This window comes from Rhipicephalus microplus, chromosome 2 (assembly GCF_043290135.1).
Source record: "Rhipicephalus microplus isolate Deutch F79 chromosome 2, USDA_Rmic, whole genome shotgun sequence".
Lineage (NCBI taxonomy): Eukaryota > Metazoa > Arthropoda > Arachnida > Ixodida > Ixodidae > Rhipicephalus > Rhipicephalus microplus.
Window position 1 is genome coordinate 300,558,654 of NC_134701.1, and position 17,917 is coordinate 300,576,570.

The 17,917-nt window shown below is 52.2% G+C and overlaps 1 protein-coding gene across 5 annotated transcripts in view; it reads right to left on the reverse strand.

Annotated features, from left to right (window-relative positions):
* The window catches only part of tweek (transmembrane protein KIAA1109 homolog tweek), a 1,194,469-nt gene that overhangs the window by 988,313 nt on the left and 188,239 nt on the right, over positions 1-17,917 (reverse strand). For 4 of the 5 annotated variants that reach the window (XM_075882492.1, XM_075882501.1, XM_075882497.1 and 1 more), the window contains exon 11: positions 17,118-17,237. The exons of the other annotated variant lie outside the window; for it this stretch is intronic. In XM_075882492.1, coding sequence (XP_075738607.1) covers positions 17,118-17,237 — 120 coding nt within the window. The remainder of the gene's footprint in view (positions 1-17,117; positions 17,238-17,917) is intronic. 5 annotated transcript variants of the gene reach the window in all.

Consider the following 17,917-nt stretch of genomic DNA (forward strand, 5'->3'; position numbering starts at 1 on the left):
GTGCAAAAGATCGACCAGCTCGAGGCAGCCAGTGCCGTCCACCAGAGACGCTTCCCCCAGACCGTCGCTCTATGTTGCATTGTGGTCCGGGCTGACCATCACGATGCAGCCAAGCCCGCCCACCAAAAACTTTGCCGCCAACTCCGCGCTCGTGCAGTCATGGCCGAGTGTCATGACCAAGAAAGACGCTGGCGCTTCGGCGCGGGTAGCTAAAGCTAGAGAAAAGAAGAGAAGGACGAGGTGCAGAATAAGAACAGCTGGCCCAGGATCGGGAGTTGTCTCTTGTTCTCTGTCTAGTACATTACAATATATAAATATATATACACAGTCGAGGCCGCTTATAACGAACCTGAGCGTGACCCAGCATTCATTCGCTGTATCCCGAAGTTGGTAGTAAATGAAACACAGATTTTAAAAAGTTGCACGTGAAAACACAAACTTTTTTTTGCCCCGAAAAGTCCGTGATGCACTTGTTTCGAAGGGCAGAAGCAATAAGGACGGTCTCGAGTTCATTTAAAACGGCAGGGTGCTCCTTCGCCAAGGCCCGCGACATAAGCTGCATGAGGCACTGGCTCCAAAGTTTCGTCGTTCTCGCTGTTCGATTGCTCCAAATCGCTCTCGCCACATACTTCATTCACAATGCCCCAATCCGTGCACGTTTCCGCAATGTCGGCATCATCATTGGCCGTAATTAAACCATCGCAACAGATGTCAGACCCGCTCTTCCAGGTCGGAGTCGACTACGCGCTGCCACACATCGCCGCCGCAGTGGTCCTGTTCAAAAGCTTCAGGCTCGGTATCGGGCCCGACGTCGACGAAGTCGGCCTCGCGAAAACAGTTTCGCGCGCATGTAGCCGTCCCCGTCGCTCACGAAATATTCACCATCTCCACAGCTGAATACCGGGACGCCCGAAACAGTAAGTTGGCTGCCAGGTGGTCAATAGCTATGAGCAAGCGCTCCGCAACGCGGCACCTAACGCGCGGATTACACTCAAGCCAAGCGGTCACACTTTCAACGTTTTGTTGAGTCCAAGGAAAAAGCGTGCTAGTCCTCTCGTCGGCCATCATGACCACACATGCACCCCAAGAGCAAGCAAAACGCGCACACGCGACACACATGCCAGAACGCGTGGAACAGCTCTGGACCCGTTTCCAGTCAGAAAACGAAACTAATTCGAGCCAGCGTGGCGGGCGTCGCGGAGCTGTGGAGACGGGCGAAGGCATTTCCTTCTTCCGTGGACGAAGGCGTTGTGATGAAAAGAGGAGAGCAGATTTGCGAGAGAAGGGCAAGAAGTTGCGATAAAGAGAGGGGAGGATGCGGCGGGAGGGCGACCTTGAAAACCAAAACACACGGGAAGGAAGCAAATTGGGTAGCTTGCTTGAAAGGTCCGCAAAACTTGCCCGTAAAATAACTTGGAAAGAGTGCCTACGAGTGCAGAAGTCAAAGCACGGCCACCTGGTTCGGTGCGCGCGGCGGTGTTCGAAGAATCAGCGGGCGTGGTCAAAAAATCGTTTCGTTGCGCCGGCGGGTTCGCGTGGCCTCACGAACTTCTATATTTCGCAGTTCGTTCCGCGCAAATTAAAAGCCGTTTTCGTGCTTCCGCATTCGAACGGAAGGCTGCTGAGCCGAGTGCGAAGAGAGCGAGATCAAGTCCTAAACATGAAACGAATCGCGAATTATCAGAGTCGGTGGGGTAGCGTACGCGCATGCACTAGACGCAGACTATCGGATACAATCGGTGGCCGACAATGTAGGCAAATGGTCTGGTCACTCCAGGCCGGCGACGCCAACGACAGTACCAGCGATCAAAAACAGGGGACATGGCCGACCCATCTTGGAAAGATCGGTGCCAGTGTGAAAACACGGGCCCCGTCTGGCGATGTGGTGTGCTCAGAGTAGCGGGGGGGGGGGGGGGGGGGACAAAGCACGGAGGGAGGCGTAACAAAAAGCGGTCCGGGCATGGAGGAAGAAAACAGCTTTCCTTCCTCTATGGGTCGGCGAGAGTGGCAACTAGAGGGTCGAGGAGGCTGGGTTTGCGTTTAACAATAAGAATGTATGGGCACCTCGCCGATGCCTGATCGGTGGTCCAAAGTGGTTTCACGGGAAGTCGCCAGATTGCTGACTCCGTTCGCTGTAACCGATCAGCGGCGCTCGGAGACGTTCGTTGTAAGTGCAATTTTGTGCCATTGAACCAATGTATATTTTCACTGTCACACGAATATTGTTCGTTCTAAGCGAAAGTTCGTTTTAAGTGGGCTCGACTGTATGTATGTATGTATATATATATATATATATATACACATACACACACAGAGTCCAGCCCCCTTATAATGAACCCGAGCCTGACGCGGCATCTGTTCGCTGAATGTTGAAGTTCGTAGTAAGTGAAAGACAGCTTTCAAAGGAGTTGCGAGTGAAAACACAAGCTTCGTGCCCAAAAATGTCCGTGACACGCGTATTTCGAAGAGCAGAAGCGATAGGGCGGTCCCGAGTTTATTTGAAATGGCAGCGTGCTCTTCGCCAAGGCTCATGGCATAAGCTGCATGAGGCACTGGCTCAAAAGTTTCGTCGTTCTCGCAATCCGATTCCTTCAAATCGCTCTTGCCGCGTACTTCACTCACAATGCCCTAATGCCTGCACGGTTTTACAGTGTCAGCATCATCATCGGCCATATTTAAACCATCGCAACAGATATCCCACCCACTCTCCCAGGTTGGAGTCGACGACGGGCTGCCACAAATCACCACCACAGTAATCCTGTTCGGAGGCTTCAGGCTCGGCATCGGGCCTGACGTCGACAAAGTCGGCCTCGCGAAAACAGTTTCGAGCGTATGTAGCCGTCAACCCGCCCTCGAAATATTCACCATCTCCACAGCTGAATACCAGGACACCCGAAGCAGCAAGTTGGCTGCCAGGTGGTCAACAGCTATGAGCAAGTGCTCCACAACGCGGCACCTAAGCCAAGCGGTCCCACTTTTGATGTTTTGTTGAGCAGAAGGAAAAAGCGTGCAAGGCCTCCCGTCCGCCATCCTGACCACACAGGCGCAGACCAAGAGCGAGCAAGATGCACACATGCGACACACATGCCAGAATGCGTGGTACAGCTCTGGGTCCATTTGTAGTCTGAAAACGAAACTTCTGAATTCGAGCCAGCTTGGCAACTGGTAGGTGTTCTGTGGCGTGGCCAGCGTGGCTGGCGTCGGGGAGCGGTGGATACGGGCAAAGGAGTTGTTATCTAGAGAGGAGAGAAGGTTTGCAAGAGAAGGGCAAGGAGTTGCAATAGGGTGAAGAGAGGGAAGGATATGGCAGGAAGGCGGCATTGAAAACCAAAACACACAGGAAGGAGGCAGGTTAGGCTAGGTAGCTTGCTTGAAAGGTCCACGAAATAGGCAATTCGCGCGTAGAGAAACATGAGAGAGTACCTGCACGCGCGGCGGTGTTCAATGCATTGGCGGCCATGGTCAAAGAATTGTTTTGTTGCGCCAGCGGTTTTGCATGGCCTCACCGACTTTGATACTTTGCGATTTGTCCTGCGCTAATTAACAGACACTTTTACGCTTCTGCACGCGTGCGGAGGGCATGCTCAGCTGAATGTGAAGTGAGCGAGAACTGGTCCTAAACACGAAACGAATCACAAATTATCAGAGTCAGTAGGGGAGCGCATGCGCGTGCACTAGAACGATACAATAAGACAAGACGCAGACGACCGGATAGTCGGTGGCCGACGATGTCAGCAAATGGTCTCGTCACTCTAGGCCCGCGACGCCAACGACAGTAGCAACAATCAAAAACAGAGGATATGGATGACCAGCCTTTGAAAGATCGGTGGCAGTGTTAAAACACACACCCCTCCGTGACGGAGGGGTGCGTAACAAAAAGCGGTAGAAAGAGCGGCAACTAGAGGGGCGTGGAGGCAGGGTCGGCGTTTAACAATAAGAATCTATGGGCAACTCGCCGATGCCTGAGCGGTGGTCGAAAGTGGTTTCCCTGGAAGTCGGCCGAGCGCAGACTTCGTTTCGCTGTAACTGATCGGTGGAGCTCGGAGACGTTCATTGTAAGAGCGATTTTCTGCCATTGAACCAATGTATAGTTTCATGGTCACACGAATATTGTTCGTTTTAAGCCAAAGTTCGTTCTAAGTGGCGTCGTTATAAGTAGGCTTGACTGTATATATATTGTCACGGGGTCATAACGTGGCCGAAGACAGGATACTTTGTGTTGGGATTTAACAGTTTATTTGGGCGAACCAGTGCCCGGCAAACGGAAAGTCCGATTTCAGTAGCAGTCTTGCACAGATAGCAGTGAACGGAGTATCGGTCATCAATCAACTACTCACAAGCGGCGAAGTTCTAGCATTATCGAATGTTCTAGCATTATCGCTGGCGGTGGCGTAAGTTCCAGAACAATCTGTAAAGTTCGCAGAGTGGGCGTGATCTTATCGAAATGATCTACTAAAGTCCGGAAGCTTCTCGAAAACTGCACGCACGTTTTGCGCTGAGAATCGTGTAGTGTTTTGGGGCGATAACAAAACTTGAGAAATGGAACGTGGCATTGCCCCCCTCTGAAAAAGGCATCGTCCCGATGCTTTAACTAAAGATGAAGGTACAACAATAATGCAAGAAAGTACAATGAATAAATTACGATACAATTATAATACAAAAAAACACTGTTTCAGTTTTTTAACGCGCATGAAACGGCTTGAGGCGGGCGACATGGACGACTTCAGGTCGCAATCGGCGTCGTTGCGAGTTCATGATGCCGTCGGGGACAACCTCGTAATCAAGTGGGCCGAGACGTCGAACCACCCTGTATCGTCCGAAGTACCGTCGCAGAAGCTTTTCACTTAGTCCACGTTGGCGTATCGGCGTCCATACCCAGACACTTTCACCGGGCTGGTATTCCACGAAGCGTTGTCGAAGGTTGTAACGGCGGCTGTCGGTCGTCTGTTGATTCTTGATACGGAGACACGCGAGTTGTCAAGCTTCTTCGGCGCGTTGAAGGTACTCACTCACATCGAGGTTTTCTTCATCGGTAACGTTGGGTAACATGGCATGGAGCGTCGTTGCCGGGCTCCTTCCGTAGACCAAATTGTATGGAGATATCTGCGTCGTCTCCTGCACTGCCGTGTTGTATGCGAAGGTCACGTACGAAAGAATGGCGTCCCACGTCTTGTGTTCGACATCGACGTACATTGTCAGCATGTCGGCGATCGTCTTGTTTCGCCGCTCGGTGAGGCCGTTGGTCTGTGGGTGGTACGCTGTCGTCCGGCGGTGGTTCGTCTGGCTGTATGCCAAGATCGCTTGAGTTAGGTCAGCAGTAAATGCCGTTCCTCTGTCGGTGATCGTGCAGGGCCTGCAGGAGTTCTGGTCGCAGAGCTGAAGGCACCACAAGGAGGTACTTGGCTTGAAGTGGTAAAAAGTTTTTCTTTTGGAGAAGACCGTTTCGCAGGAAGAACGACGCAAGTGCGCACTTGAGTACCTTCGGGACTTCGGCGGTCCTGCCTTCGAGGTATTCTATTAGGGCCTTAAGTTCCGGGTCGGCACGCTGTCGTTCAGCGAAGTCGTCGGTAGTTATCGTTTTCAAGAAGTAGTCGTCATCCGGGTCGTCGGGAGGTGGTTGGTCGACAGGCGCACGAGAGAGACAGTCGGCACCGGAGTGTTTTTTGCCGGACTTGTAAACGACGGTAATGTCATATTCTTGAAGTCTCAGGCTCCATCGTGCAAGGCGATCTGAAGGGTCCTTCAAGGTGGCTAGCCAACACAAGGCGTGGTGGTCGCTCACAACTTTGAAGGGCCTGCCGTAGAGGTAGGGGTGAAATTTCGACGTAGCCCAGATGATGGCGAGGCACTCCTTTTCTGTTGTGGAATAATTGGCTTCTGCTTTGGATAGCGATCGGCTGGCGTAACTAATAACCCTTTCAAGTCCGTCAGCCCTCTGCACAAGAACGGCGCCAAGAGCTACGCTGCTTGCGTCAGTGTGTATTTCTCTCTCGGCGAATTCGTCGAAATGAGCAAGCAACGGAGGCGCCTGGAGGCGATGTTTAAGCTCCTGGAAAGCATGTTTCTGTGGCGTTTCCCACTTGAACTCCATGTCGGCCTTGGTAAGGTTAGTGAGTGGATCGGCAATGCGGGCGAAGTTTTTCACGAACCGCCTATAATAGGCGCCCAGGCCCAAAAATCGGCGCACCGCCTTCTTGTCAGTGGACTGCGGGAAGTCGGCAATAGCGGCTGTTTTCCGTGGATCAGGACGAACTCCAGAATTGGTAATCACGTGCCCCAGAAACAAGAGCTCTTCGTACGCAAATCTGCACTTTTCTGGCTTCAGTGTGAGTCCGGACGTCTTGATGGCTTGAAGTACAGCTTCAAGGCGCCGAAGATGCTTGTCGAAACTCGAGGAAAACACAACGACGTCGTCCAAGTACACAAGGCAAGTCTGCCACTTCAATCCTGCCAGTACTACGCCCATAATGCGTTGAAAAGTTGCAGGCGCTCAGCAAAGGCCGAAGGGCATCTCCTTAAACTCGAAGAGGCCGTCCGGAGTTATAAACGCAGTCTTCTCTCGGTCTCTTTCGTCGACTTCGATTTGCTAATAACCAGTCTTGAGGTCCATTGACGAAAAGTATTTGGCGTTATGGAGCCGATCAAGTGCGTCGTCTATTCCTGGGAGCGGATACACATCTTTTTTTGTGATTTTGATCAGGCGGCGATAATCGACGCAGAAACGTAGGGTCCCATCCTTTTTCTTCACTAGCACCACGGGGGACGCCCATGGACTCTTGGACGGCTGGATGATGTCATCCCGCAGCATTTCATCAACTTGTCTCTTCATGGCCTCACGTTCTCGCGTCGAAACCTTGTACGGACTCTGACGGAGTGGTCTGGCATTTTGTTCGGTTATGATGCGATGTTTCGTGATTGGGGTCTGCAGAATTTTTGATGACGATGAAAAGCAATCTTCGTATTGCGGGAGCAGGGCCTTGAGCTGTTCTTGCTTATGGTTTGGTAGTCTGGGATTGACGTCGAAAGCTGTGGAAGGGGCTTGGTTCGTATGAGCAGGTTCCGCAGAATCGACGAGAGCGAAAGCACTGGTGGCGTCCACAATTTCTTCAATCTATGCGACCGTTGTTCCTTTGTTCACATGTTTGTACTCAATGCTGAAATTCGTGAGCATAACCGTTGCTTTGCCTCCCCGCAGCTCTGCAATTCCTCTAGCGACGCAAATATTTCGGGTGACCAACAGATGCTGACTGCCTTCAACGAAGCCTTCCAAGTCAGGTGATTTAGGAGCGCCGACTGAAATAATGACGCTGGAGCGAGGTGGAATGGTGACTTGTTCTTCCGCCACATTCAAGGCATGGTTTCCTGACAACGTGCGCGGCGGTAGTGCTTCTTCTGTGGATAACGTTATCGACTTTGTTCTTTGGTTGATGACAGCACCATGGAGGCATAAGATGTCCATGCCAAAGATGAGATCTCTCGAACAATGCTGTAGGACTACGAAGTCTGTAGGATAAATACGGCCGTTAATGGTGACTCTCCCTGTGCAGATTCCTGCAGGCGTTACGAGATGACCTCCAGCTGTGCGGATTTCAGGGCCTTCCCAAGCTGTCCTAACTTTCTTTAACTTCGCAGCGAACGACCCACTGATGACGGAATAGTCGGCTCCAGTATCGACGAGAGCGGTCACACTGTGGCCGTCGATAAGAACGTCGAGGTCGCTAGTTCGCCGTCTCGCATTACAGTTAGGGCGTGGCGTTGGGTCACGGCTGCGTCGGCTTGTTCCGCTGCTTCCATGTTGCATCGTCAGGCCACCTTCGGTAAGTGAGCTTTCGCCGTCAGGGCTTTGCCTGGCTGGCAATGTGTTCGGAAAGCTTTGTCGCGGCGTCGGCGTCGTCGGAGGATCTTCGGTAGTTCGTCGCACAGCAACCGCACCTCCATTGGCTGCTGCCCTTCGTTTCCCTGATACAGGCTAGGAGAGCAACCCCGCGTTGCGCCAGAGTACTGCCGGGGGTTCGGTGACATGCGGCGGCTGGGCAACGGCGAACGAGAAGGACTTCGTGGTGTCCATTGAGTTCCTGCCAGGTAGTCGGCGACGTCACGTGGCCGTTCTCCTGGGTGCGGACGCGGTGCATTGACGGCGAAGCCACGCAGTCCCATCTGTCGGTACTGGCAACGGCGGTATGTGTGCCTGGCCTCGCCGCAGTAGTAGCAGAGCGGGCGGTTGTCAGTTGCACACCAAACGTCCGTTTTCCTCGGCGCACTGCGCTGGCCCGCTGGCAAACGGTAGGACGTCGATGGGGTGGTGGCGGCGGTGGCGTCTGGCGACGGAAGTGTGACAGGGCAGTATTTTCGCGCAGACGGGGAGGAGCGTAGTGGCATACTGCAGCGGCGTAGCTCATAGTTTCTGGCTCGGGCAGCGGTGTTTGGGGAATTCGAAGCGATTGCCGAACTTCTTCTCGCACAATGTCGATGATCGAATCCAATTGAGGCTGCACCGAAGGCAACAGCTTGTGCAGCTCTTCCCGCACGATCGCTCGGATCGTTTCACGCAGGTCTTCGGAGTCGCTGGCTTGAGCAGCAGCACATTCTGGAGTCAGGCGACAATTATACTGTCTGGTGCGCATGTCCAGAGTTTTTTCAATAGTAGTCGCCTCGGATACAAATTCTTGGACGGTGTTTGATTGATTCCTTATTAGTCCCGCGAAGAGCTCCTGTTTGACCCCTTGCATGAAGAAACGAACTTTCTTCTCCTCAGGCATGTCTGGGTCAGCATGACGGAATAGGCGGGTCATCTCCTCTGTCAAAATTGCAACCTTTTCATTTGGTAGATGAACCCGGGTCTCTAGTAGAGCAGCAGCCCTCTCTTTGCGAGCGACGCTCGCGAACGTTTGCAAGAATGCGCCGCAGAAGACATCCCACGTTCGGAGCGTGGACTCCCGATTCTCGAGCCAGGTCCTTGCCGTGTCTTCAAGGTAGAACTACACACGATGGAGCTTTTCTTTGTTGTCCCAGTGGTTTAGGGCGGCCACACGGTCGTATGTTTCTAGCCAGGTTTCTGTGTCTTCAAATGATGACCCATGGAACGTTGGTGGTTCCCTGGGTTGATGAATGATGATCGCGGGCTGGGACGCTCCGGTTGTCATTGTCGCTGCAGTCGAAGTCATAGCCTTGGTCTTCCGTGCCTTATCTTGTAGAAGCCCGTACTCCGGTGGGAGACCTTGCTGTCGGCGGCTTGTTCGCTGCTCTTGGTTGGCGTCGATGTCTTCTCCACGACGTGGACTGGTTTCACAGCTTGACGGGGGCGTCCGATACATGAACGAAGCAGCACCTCCACCAGATGTCACGGGGTCGTGACGTGGCCGAAGACAGGATACTTTGTGTTGGGATTTAACAGTTTGTAGCGCCTCAATGCGCAGCTCGTCAAGGAAGAAGAAATTGGCATTTGGGCCGGGCGGCGGGTGCAGCGCGATAATAAAAAAAAATCACTTCGAAAAATGAACGCTGTCAGGGCTGAATTTTTCCCGTGTTAGCTCCGACAGTTAATGGTGACCCGATAAAGAACACACAGCCCCAATCATCCCTCATGGATCCCGCCAGCTCTGCCACCAATCCTACCGGTCCTGACGCCCAAGAAGACACCAGACCTAGCGGTGCTGCAGTCGCTGCGGTTCAACATGTCAACCTGCCACCATTTTGGCCCAACAGCCCCAGCACATGGTTTCTGCAGGTCGAGGCGCACTTCCGTCTACGGCAAATCACCAGCCAACAGACCAGGCACTGGCATCTGGTATCCTGCTTACCTCCGGACGTAGCCGACCCGACGACTTAGCTGATATTTTAGCGTCGCCGCACCCGAGCCATCCCTACGACACGTTGAAGGCAGCTATCATTTCCCGCAAGTCTGAGTCCGAACACAGCAGACTCCAACAGCTCATCCCGGCTACATAGCTCGGTGACGGTCTCCCATCACAGCTCCTGCGACGCATGCGCCAGCTCCTTGGCGGCCCCTCCGCCCCTCAAGAGGAGAAGCTGTTACGTGAGTTGTTCCTCCAGCGCTTACCGCAGAGCATGGTCCCGGTCCTCGTAGCTGCAGGAGATGTCCCAGTAGACACACTTGCTGAAATGGCTGACCGAGTGGTGGACTACTCGTGGGCACATAGCCTCAACCGTTACCACACCGCCACCGGCCACCACTGCAGACCTGACGCTCGCGAGCATCGAGAACCGTTTGGACGCCCTTGTCAGGCGCCTCGATGACTTTGTACCTGCGCATCCTCGACCGTCATCCAGGTTCCAGATACACAGTCGCTCCTCGACGCCCCCACGTTCTCCGGACCTTCGGCCACCCGACGCGCCGCGGGACGTTTCATCCTCAACCGCGTGCTGGTACCACCGCCGATTCGGTGCCTCTGCTCGCAAGTGCACTCGCCCGTGCTCCTTGTCGGGAAATGCGACGACCGGCCACTGACGGCGGCAAGTGGTACTGGTCGAAAGTCATGCCGCCTTTTCTATATTTCTGATAAGATCACTGGCGCTTGCTTCTTAGTCGACACAGGAGCCCAGGTTAGCGTAATCCCGGCCTCGTGTGCATATCGCCGTCGCAACGAACAGACCTGCCCACTCCAAGCAATCAACCATTCCGCCATTCGCACATACGGCCAACACTCTCTTACACTTGACTTTGGACTACGCCGTACGTTCCGCTGGATTTTCATCCTCGCTGGCGTCTCGTAGGCTGTTCTTGGAGCTGACTTCCTCAGTTTTTTCAACCTTGCTGTGGACATGCATGCTCATCGTCTCATTGATCTCAACACCCGCCTCTCCATCAACGGTGTACTCTGTACTTCCTCGCCAACGGGACTGCGAGCTCTCACACCTGCTTCACCGTATGCAAAAATACTCGACAACTTTCCCAGCATCAAGAAGCCGCACACCAGAGAGTCACTGGTGAAGCATTCCATCACTCACCACATTGTGACCACTGGACCTCCCGTTTTTACACGACCCCGTCGACTATCTGGAGAACGCCTCGCCATCGCCCACCGTGAGTTTGAGCACATGCTTGAACTCGGCATTAAGCGGCCTTCCTCCAGCAACTGGGCGTCGCTACTCCACATGGTGCCGATGAAAGATCCTGGCGACTGGAGACCATGTGGGGATTACCGCGCTCTCAATGCCCACACCTTACCAGACCGCTATCCACTTCCTCACATACAGGATTTCACATCAAATTTGGCTGGGTGCACAATCTTCTCTAAGATTGACTTAGTGAAGGCTTACCATCAGATTCCTGTAGAACCCGCCGACATTCCAAAGACAGTTATCACCACCCCATTCGGTCTGTTTGAATATGTGACGATGCCTTTTGGATTACGCAACTCTGCACAGACCTTTCAGCGCACTATCAACGAGGTCACGCGAGGTCTCGATTTCGTATTTGCCTACCTTGATGACCTCCTTGTAGCAAGCTCATCCGGCCCTGAGCATGAAGTCCACCTGCTCACCCTGTTCCACCACCTGGATGATTACGGCCTCGTAATTAATCCCAATAAGTGCCTTTTCGGCGTCACTACACTAGAGTTCCTAAGCCACCTTGTCACTCCAAAGGGTATCCAACCACTCGCCAGCAAAGTGAAGGCTATTCAAGACTTTCCACCCCCGACTTCACTGAAGAGACTCCGAGAATTTCTGGGCCTACTAAACTTCCATCGCTGCTTTCTTCCAAAGTGCGCGACATTCCTAAAGCCCTTGACCGACCTATTGGCTAAAAAGAAAGACCCGGCTGCACCACTGGAGTGGCCCAAGGACGCTGCATCTGCCTTCGGCACTGCCAAGAAGGCTCTGGCAGACGCTACCATGCTCATACATCCCGTCCCTGATTCGTCTCATCACCGATGCATCAAGCATGGCAGTTGGCGCCGTTCTCGAGCAGCACATATCCGGTTGGCAGCCCCTTGGGTTTTTCTTGCAAAAACTGAAGCCACCAGAGACAAAATACAGTACATTTGCCTGAGAACTCCTCGCGGTATACCTCGCCATCAAACATTTTCGTCATTTATTGGAGGGCCGGGACTTTTACGTCGTTACAGACCACAAGCCCCTGACGTTTGCCTTCCATCGCAATCACAGCAATTATACTGCACGGAAGATCCGTCAACTATGCTTTATTTCCGAGTTCACTGTGGATCTCAGACAAGCACATGGGCCGGAAAATGCTGCTGCTCATGCACTATCCCGCATCAGTGCCTTGTCAACCCAGCCACTACTAGACATGGAAGAGCTAGCAGCTGCCCAAAGCAACGATCCTGAGCTGCATCGTCTCCGCTCTTCATCCACGTCTCTATCGTTCACGGAGTGCCTGCTTCCATTTTCTACCTCATTAATAACGTGCGAAACGTCTACTGGTGTCCCTCGGCCCTTCGTGCCTTCAGCTTTTCGTCGTGCAGTTTTTGATAAATTGCACAGCATAAGCCATCCTGGTATTCGTGCGACCCAGAAGCTAGTCACATCTTGTTTCCTTTGGCCAAGCATCAATGCTGATGACCGACGCTGGGCGCGAACCTGCCTTGAGTGCCAGCGCGTTAAAGTTCACCGTCACACTGTCACGGCAACATCCCCGTTTCGGCCTACAGACGCAAGGTTTTCTCACGTCCATCTCGACATCGTCGGTCCTCTTCCGTCATCGCAAGGAGCCTGTTACCTGCTGACATGTGTGGATCGCTTCACCAGATGGCCGGAAGCGTTTCCCATTTCCGACATTACAGCACCAACAGTTGCCAAGGCTTTCACAAACGGCTGGGTGTTGCGCTTTGGATGCCCTTCTGTCGTCACCACTGATCGCGGTCGTCAGTTTCAATCGGCCCTTTTCACCGCACTTGCCAATATCCTGGGCATTCGACACATCCACACAACTTCCTACCATCCTTCCGCCAATGGCATGGTCGAACGGCTTCATCGACAACTGAAAGCTGTCCTCACTGCTCACCAGCCAAGGGAACGTTGGCTCGACCACCTCCCCTTCGTACTTCTGGGCATCCGATCAGCATTGAAAGTGGATCTCGACTGCTCATCAGCCGAACTAGTCTATGCTGTTTCCCTGCGTCTTCCAGGAAAATTCTTTGAGCCATCATCGCCACCTTCCACTCACGATGCCTCCACGTACATTCGAGAGCTGCGCACCACGTTTCGGGACCTTGCTCCTGTGATTCCTGCCGACCGACACCCCCAATCTGTCTTTGTCAGTCAGGATCTGCATGACTGCAGTCACATCTCGACTGCTCATCAGCCGAACTAGTCTATGCTGTTTCCCTGCGTCTTCCAGGAAAATTCTTTGAGCCATCATCGCCACCTTCCACTCACGATGCCTCCACGTACATTCGAGAGCTGCGCACCACCTTTCGGGACCTTGCTCCTGTGATTCCTGCCGACCGACACCCCCTGTCTGTCTTTGTCAGTCAGGATCTGCATGACTGCAGTCACGTCTTCGTTCGGCGTGACCAAATACGGCCACCACTAACACCAGCCTATGATGGCCCATTCCGCATACTCCATCGTACGCCTAAGACGTTCACGCTGGACATCAATGGCCGTGAAAACGTCGTGGCTGCTGATCGACTGAAACCTGCGTATATCGCCCCTCTCGCGGCCGCGGGGTTTCAATCTAAAGTCTGGATGCCAAAATCCAAGCATGTCCACTGGGCGACTCCTCTGGTGATTCCTACGGCTCTCGCTCTACGAGGGGGGGGGGAGCCCTGTAGCGCCTCAATGCGTTGCTCGTCAAGAAAGAAGAAGTTGGCATTTGGGCCGCGCGGCGAGTGCAGCGCGATAATAAAAAAAAATCAGTTCGAAAAATGAACGCTTTCAGGGCTGAATTTTTCCCGTGTTAGCTCCGACAGTTAATGGTGACTCGATAAAGAACACACAGCCCCGATCATCCCTCATGGATCCCGCCAGCTCTGCCATTAATCCTACCGGTCCTGACGCCCAAGAAGACGCCAGACCTAGCGGTGCTGCAGTCGCTGCGGTTCAACATGTCAACCTGCCACCATTTTGGCCCAACAACCCCAGCACATGGTTTCTGCAGGTCGAGGCGCACTTCCGTCTACGGCAAATCACCAGCCAACAGACCAGGCACTGGCATCTGGTATCCTGCTTACCTCCGGACGTAGCCGACCCGACGACTTAGCTGATATTTTAGCGTCGCCGCACCCGAGCCATCCCTACGACACGTTGAAGGCAGCTATCATTTCCCGCAAGTCTGAGTCCGAACACAGCAGACTCCAACAGCTCATCACGGCTACATAGCTCGGTGACGGTCTCCCATCACAGCTCCTGCGACGCATGCGCCAGCTCCTTGGCGGCCCCTCCGCCCCTCAAGAGGAGAAGCTGTTACGTGAGTTGTTCCTCCAGCGCTTACCGCAGAGCATGGTCCCGGTCCTCGTAGCTGCAAGAGATGTCCCAGTAGATACACTTGCTGAAATGGCTGACCGAGTGGTGGACTACTCGCGGGCACATAGCCTCAACCGTTACCACACCGCCACCGGCCACCACAGCAGACCCGACGCTCGCGAGCATCAAGAACCGTTTGGACGCCCTTGTCAGGCGCCTCGATGACTTTGTACCTGCGCATCCTCGACCGTCATCCAGGTTCCAGATACACAGTCGCTCCTCGACGCCCCCACGTTCTCCGGAACTTCGGCCACCCGACGCGCCGCGGGACGTTTCATCCTCAACCGCGTGCTGGTACCACCGCCGATTCGGTGCCTCTGCTCGCAAGTGCACTCGCCCGTGCTCCTTGTCGGGAAATGCGACGACCGGCCACTGACGGCGGAAAGTGGTACTGGTCGAAAGTCATGCCGCCTTTTCTATATTTCTGATAAGATCACTGGCTCTTGCTTCTTAGTCGACACAGGAGCCCAGGTTAGCGTAATCCCGGCCTCGTGTGCAGATCGCCGTCGCAACGAACAGACCTGCCCACTCCAAGCAATCAACCATTCCGCCATTTGCACATACGGCCAACACTCTCTTACACTTGACTTTGGACTACGCCGTACGTTCCGCTGGATTTTCATCCTCGCTGGCGTCTCGCAAGCTGTTCTTGGAGCTGACTTCCTCAGTTTTTTCAACCTTGCTGTGGACATGCATGCTCATCGTCTCATTGATCTCAACACCCGCCTCTTCATCAACGGTGTACTCTGTACTTCCTCGCCAACGGGACTGCAAGCTCTCACACCTGCTTCGCCGTATGCAAAAATACTCGACGACTTTCCCAGCATCAAGAAGCCGCACACCAGAGAGTCACTGGTGAAGCATTCCATCACTCACCACATTGTGACCACTGGACCTCCCGTTTTTACACGACCCCGTCGACTATCTGGAGAACGCCTCGCCATCGCCCACCGTGAGTTTGAGCACATGCTTGAACTCGGCATTAAGCGGCCTTCCTCCAGCAACTGGGCGTCGCTACTCCACATGGTGCCGATGAAAGATCCTGGCGACTGGAGACCATGTGGGGATTACCGCGCTCTCAATGCCCACACCTTACCAGACCGCTATCCACTTCCTCACATACAGGATTTCACATCAAATTTGGCTGGGTGCACAATCTTCTCTAAGATTGACTTAGTGAAGGCTTACCATCAGATTCCTGTAGAACCCGCCGACATTCCAAAGACAGTTATCACCACCCCATTCGGTCTGTTTGAATATGTGACGATGCCTTTTGGATTACGCAACTCTGCACAGACCTTTCAGCGCACTATCAACGAGTTCGAAAACTGAACGCTGTCAGGGCTGGATCTTTCCAGTGTTAGCTCCGACAAGTTTATTTGGGCGAACCTGTGCCCGGCGAACGGAAAGTCCGATTTCAGTAGCAGTCTTGCACAGATAGAAGTGAACGGAGTGTCTGGTGTCGATCAACTACTCACAAGCGGCGAAGTGCGTCGGCATTTATACTTTTTATACTTTTGCCATCGAATGTTCTAGCGTTATCGCTGGCGGTGGCGTAGGTTCCAGAATAATCTGTACAGTTCGCAGAATGGGCATGATCTTATCGAAATGATCTGCTAAAGTCCAAAAGCTTCTTGAAAACTGCATGCGCGTTTTGTGCTGAGAATTGTGTAGTGTTTTGGGGCGATAACAAAACTTGAAAAATAGAACGTGGGAATATATATATATATATATATATATATATATATATATATATATATATATATATATATATATATATATATATATATATATATATATATATATATACACACACACGCACACACACACACACACACACACACACAAGACTAGAGAGTCGTATTTACAGAGTCTATGGGACGTTGCCTTGACTTTGCTCTGGTGTCGAGTCGCACAGCTTGTCCCCCATTTGCGAAGCTCGTTGCGTCAATGGTCCCGGCCGTAAGCTGTACCGTCGGGTCCCTACGGAGTTTGGTCACCGCAGTGTCGGGTTCCCGCAGCAGCTGTACTGCTTGTCGTTCTTGGTGTGCCGCCTACAGAGCATTGCTGCAGGCCATCTGGCGCATGACAACGGGGTTGCAATCCCTAAGCCGAGCTCTTTGAACTCCTGGCTGCGCCCCGCAGCTCACAGGGCGTTGCTGCGAAAGCTGGGGCACGTTCTTTCTAGGAGCTGTGCTCGTGGGATGCTAGCAAACGCCTTGCTGGTCCGACCTCTCATCGGCGCACATCTGCATTCCAAGCACCTGCACCTCCGCCTGTCCCAACCATGTCGTCGCTCGTGCCCCCTTTTCTGTTGTTCGTCTTCTTTTTTTCTTATTTCTTTTATAGTAATATTGTTCTTTTCTTTCATTTCTTCCTCTTCTTCTCTTCTACCACCACTTGACATATTCATGGCATCCCGTTACTAGTTATTTATTAGGTTCGGCTGGTGATATTTTAAAAGCTACCAATAACTTTCCACGTGTTCCTAACATGATGACGTGTTCAGTCTCCATGCGTTTCAAGTCTTTCGGCACCAAACAAGCATGACTAAAATTAAGCATCACATTTTCCTTACTAACATGAATGTTAGCATTCTATGCCCATTTAATAAATAAATGATTTGTCATTAGCTGGCCTTCATGCCCCAAAAATGCCCTCCCCCCCACCTGAGGAGCAGTGAGCCGTCCTGTGAGGTCTCCTGCTTGAAGTTCCACCAGCCAGGCATACTCGAGTGTGTCACTGCCTAGGGGACGGTCTGCTCCCGAGAACAAAGCCTGTGCACGTACCTAGAACAAGAGGAATAAAGAGCCTTAGCCATAAAAAAAACTCTGTTGAAGAAATACCTGTGTACACAATAATGATAATACTAATAATAATGACAAATAAATTGATTGTTTATTTAACGTGCCCAGGAAATACTACGAGGTCCTTCTACCCATAAGAAATCATTGATGTTATGTAATACAATAAAGCATTCAAAATAAGAAGAAAGAAAAAGAGGCAAAAGATAATTACAAAAAGTCTGGACAAACAGGTAAAATATAACACAATGCAAGAAATGTAGATAAAAGGACGACAACTACAATTCACAAACAATTAATGCATAAGGTAGGCTGAATGACAGTTCAGACAAAATGCCTCAGACAAAAGAATGGCTGTGCACTGAAATAAACATTGACTTCGCATTCTGTGGACAGTTGAGCATTGGAAGACATAGGCAGGTGTATATTAAATGGTGTATATGAAATTGTATATATGAAAAGACGACACTGATAAGTTCAAGGTAGGTTATAATGCCATGAACACGCTCTGAAGAATGGAGGAAGCGTCAAAGCAGTGAAGAGGAAACTTGAGACAGGCAAAAACCTGATGTATGCACTAAGGGAGAAGGAAGGCAAAGAAACTACCAATATGAATAGGATAGTTGAAAGAATAAAGGAGCTTTACAAATACCTGTACAGTATTT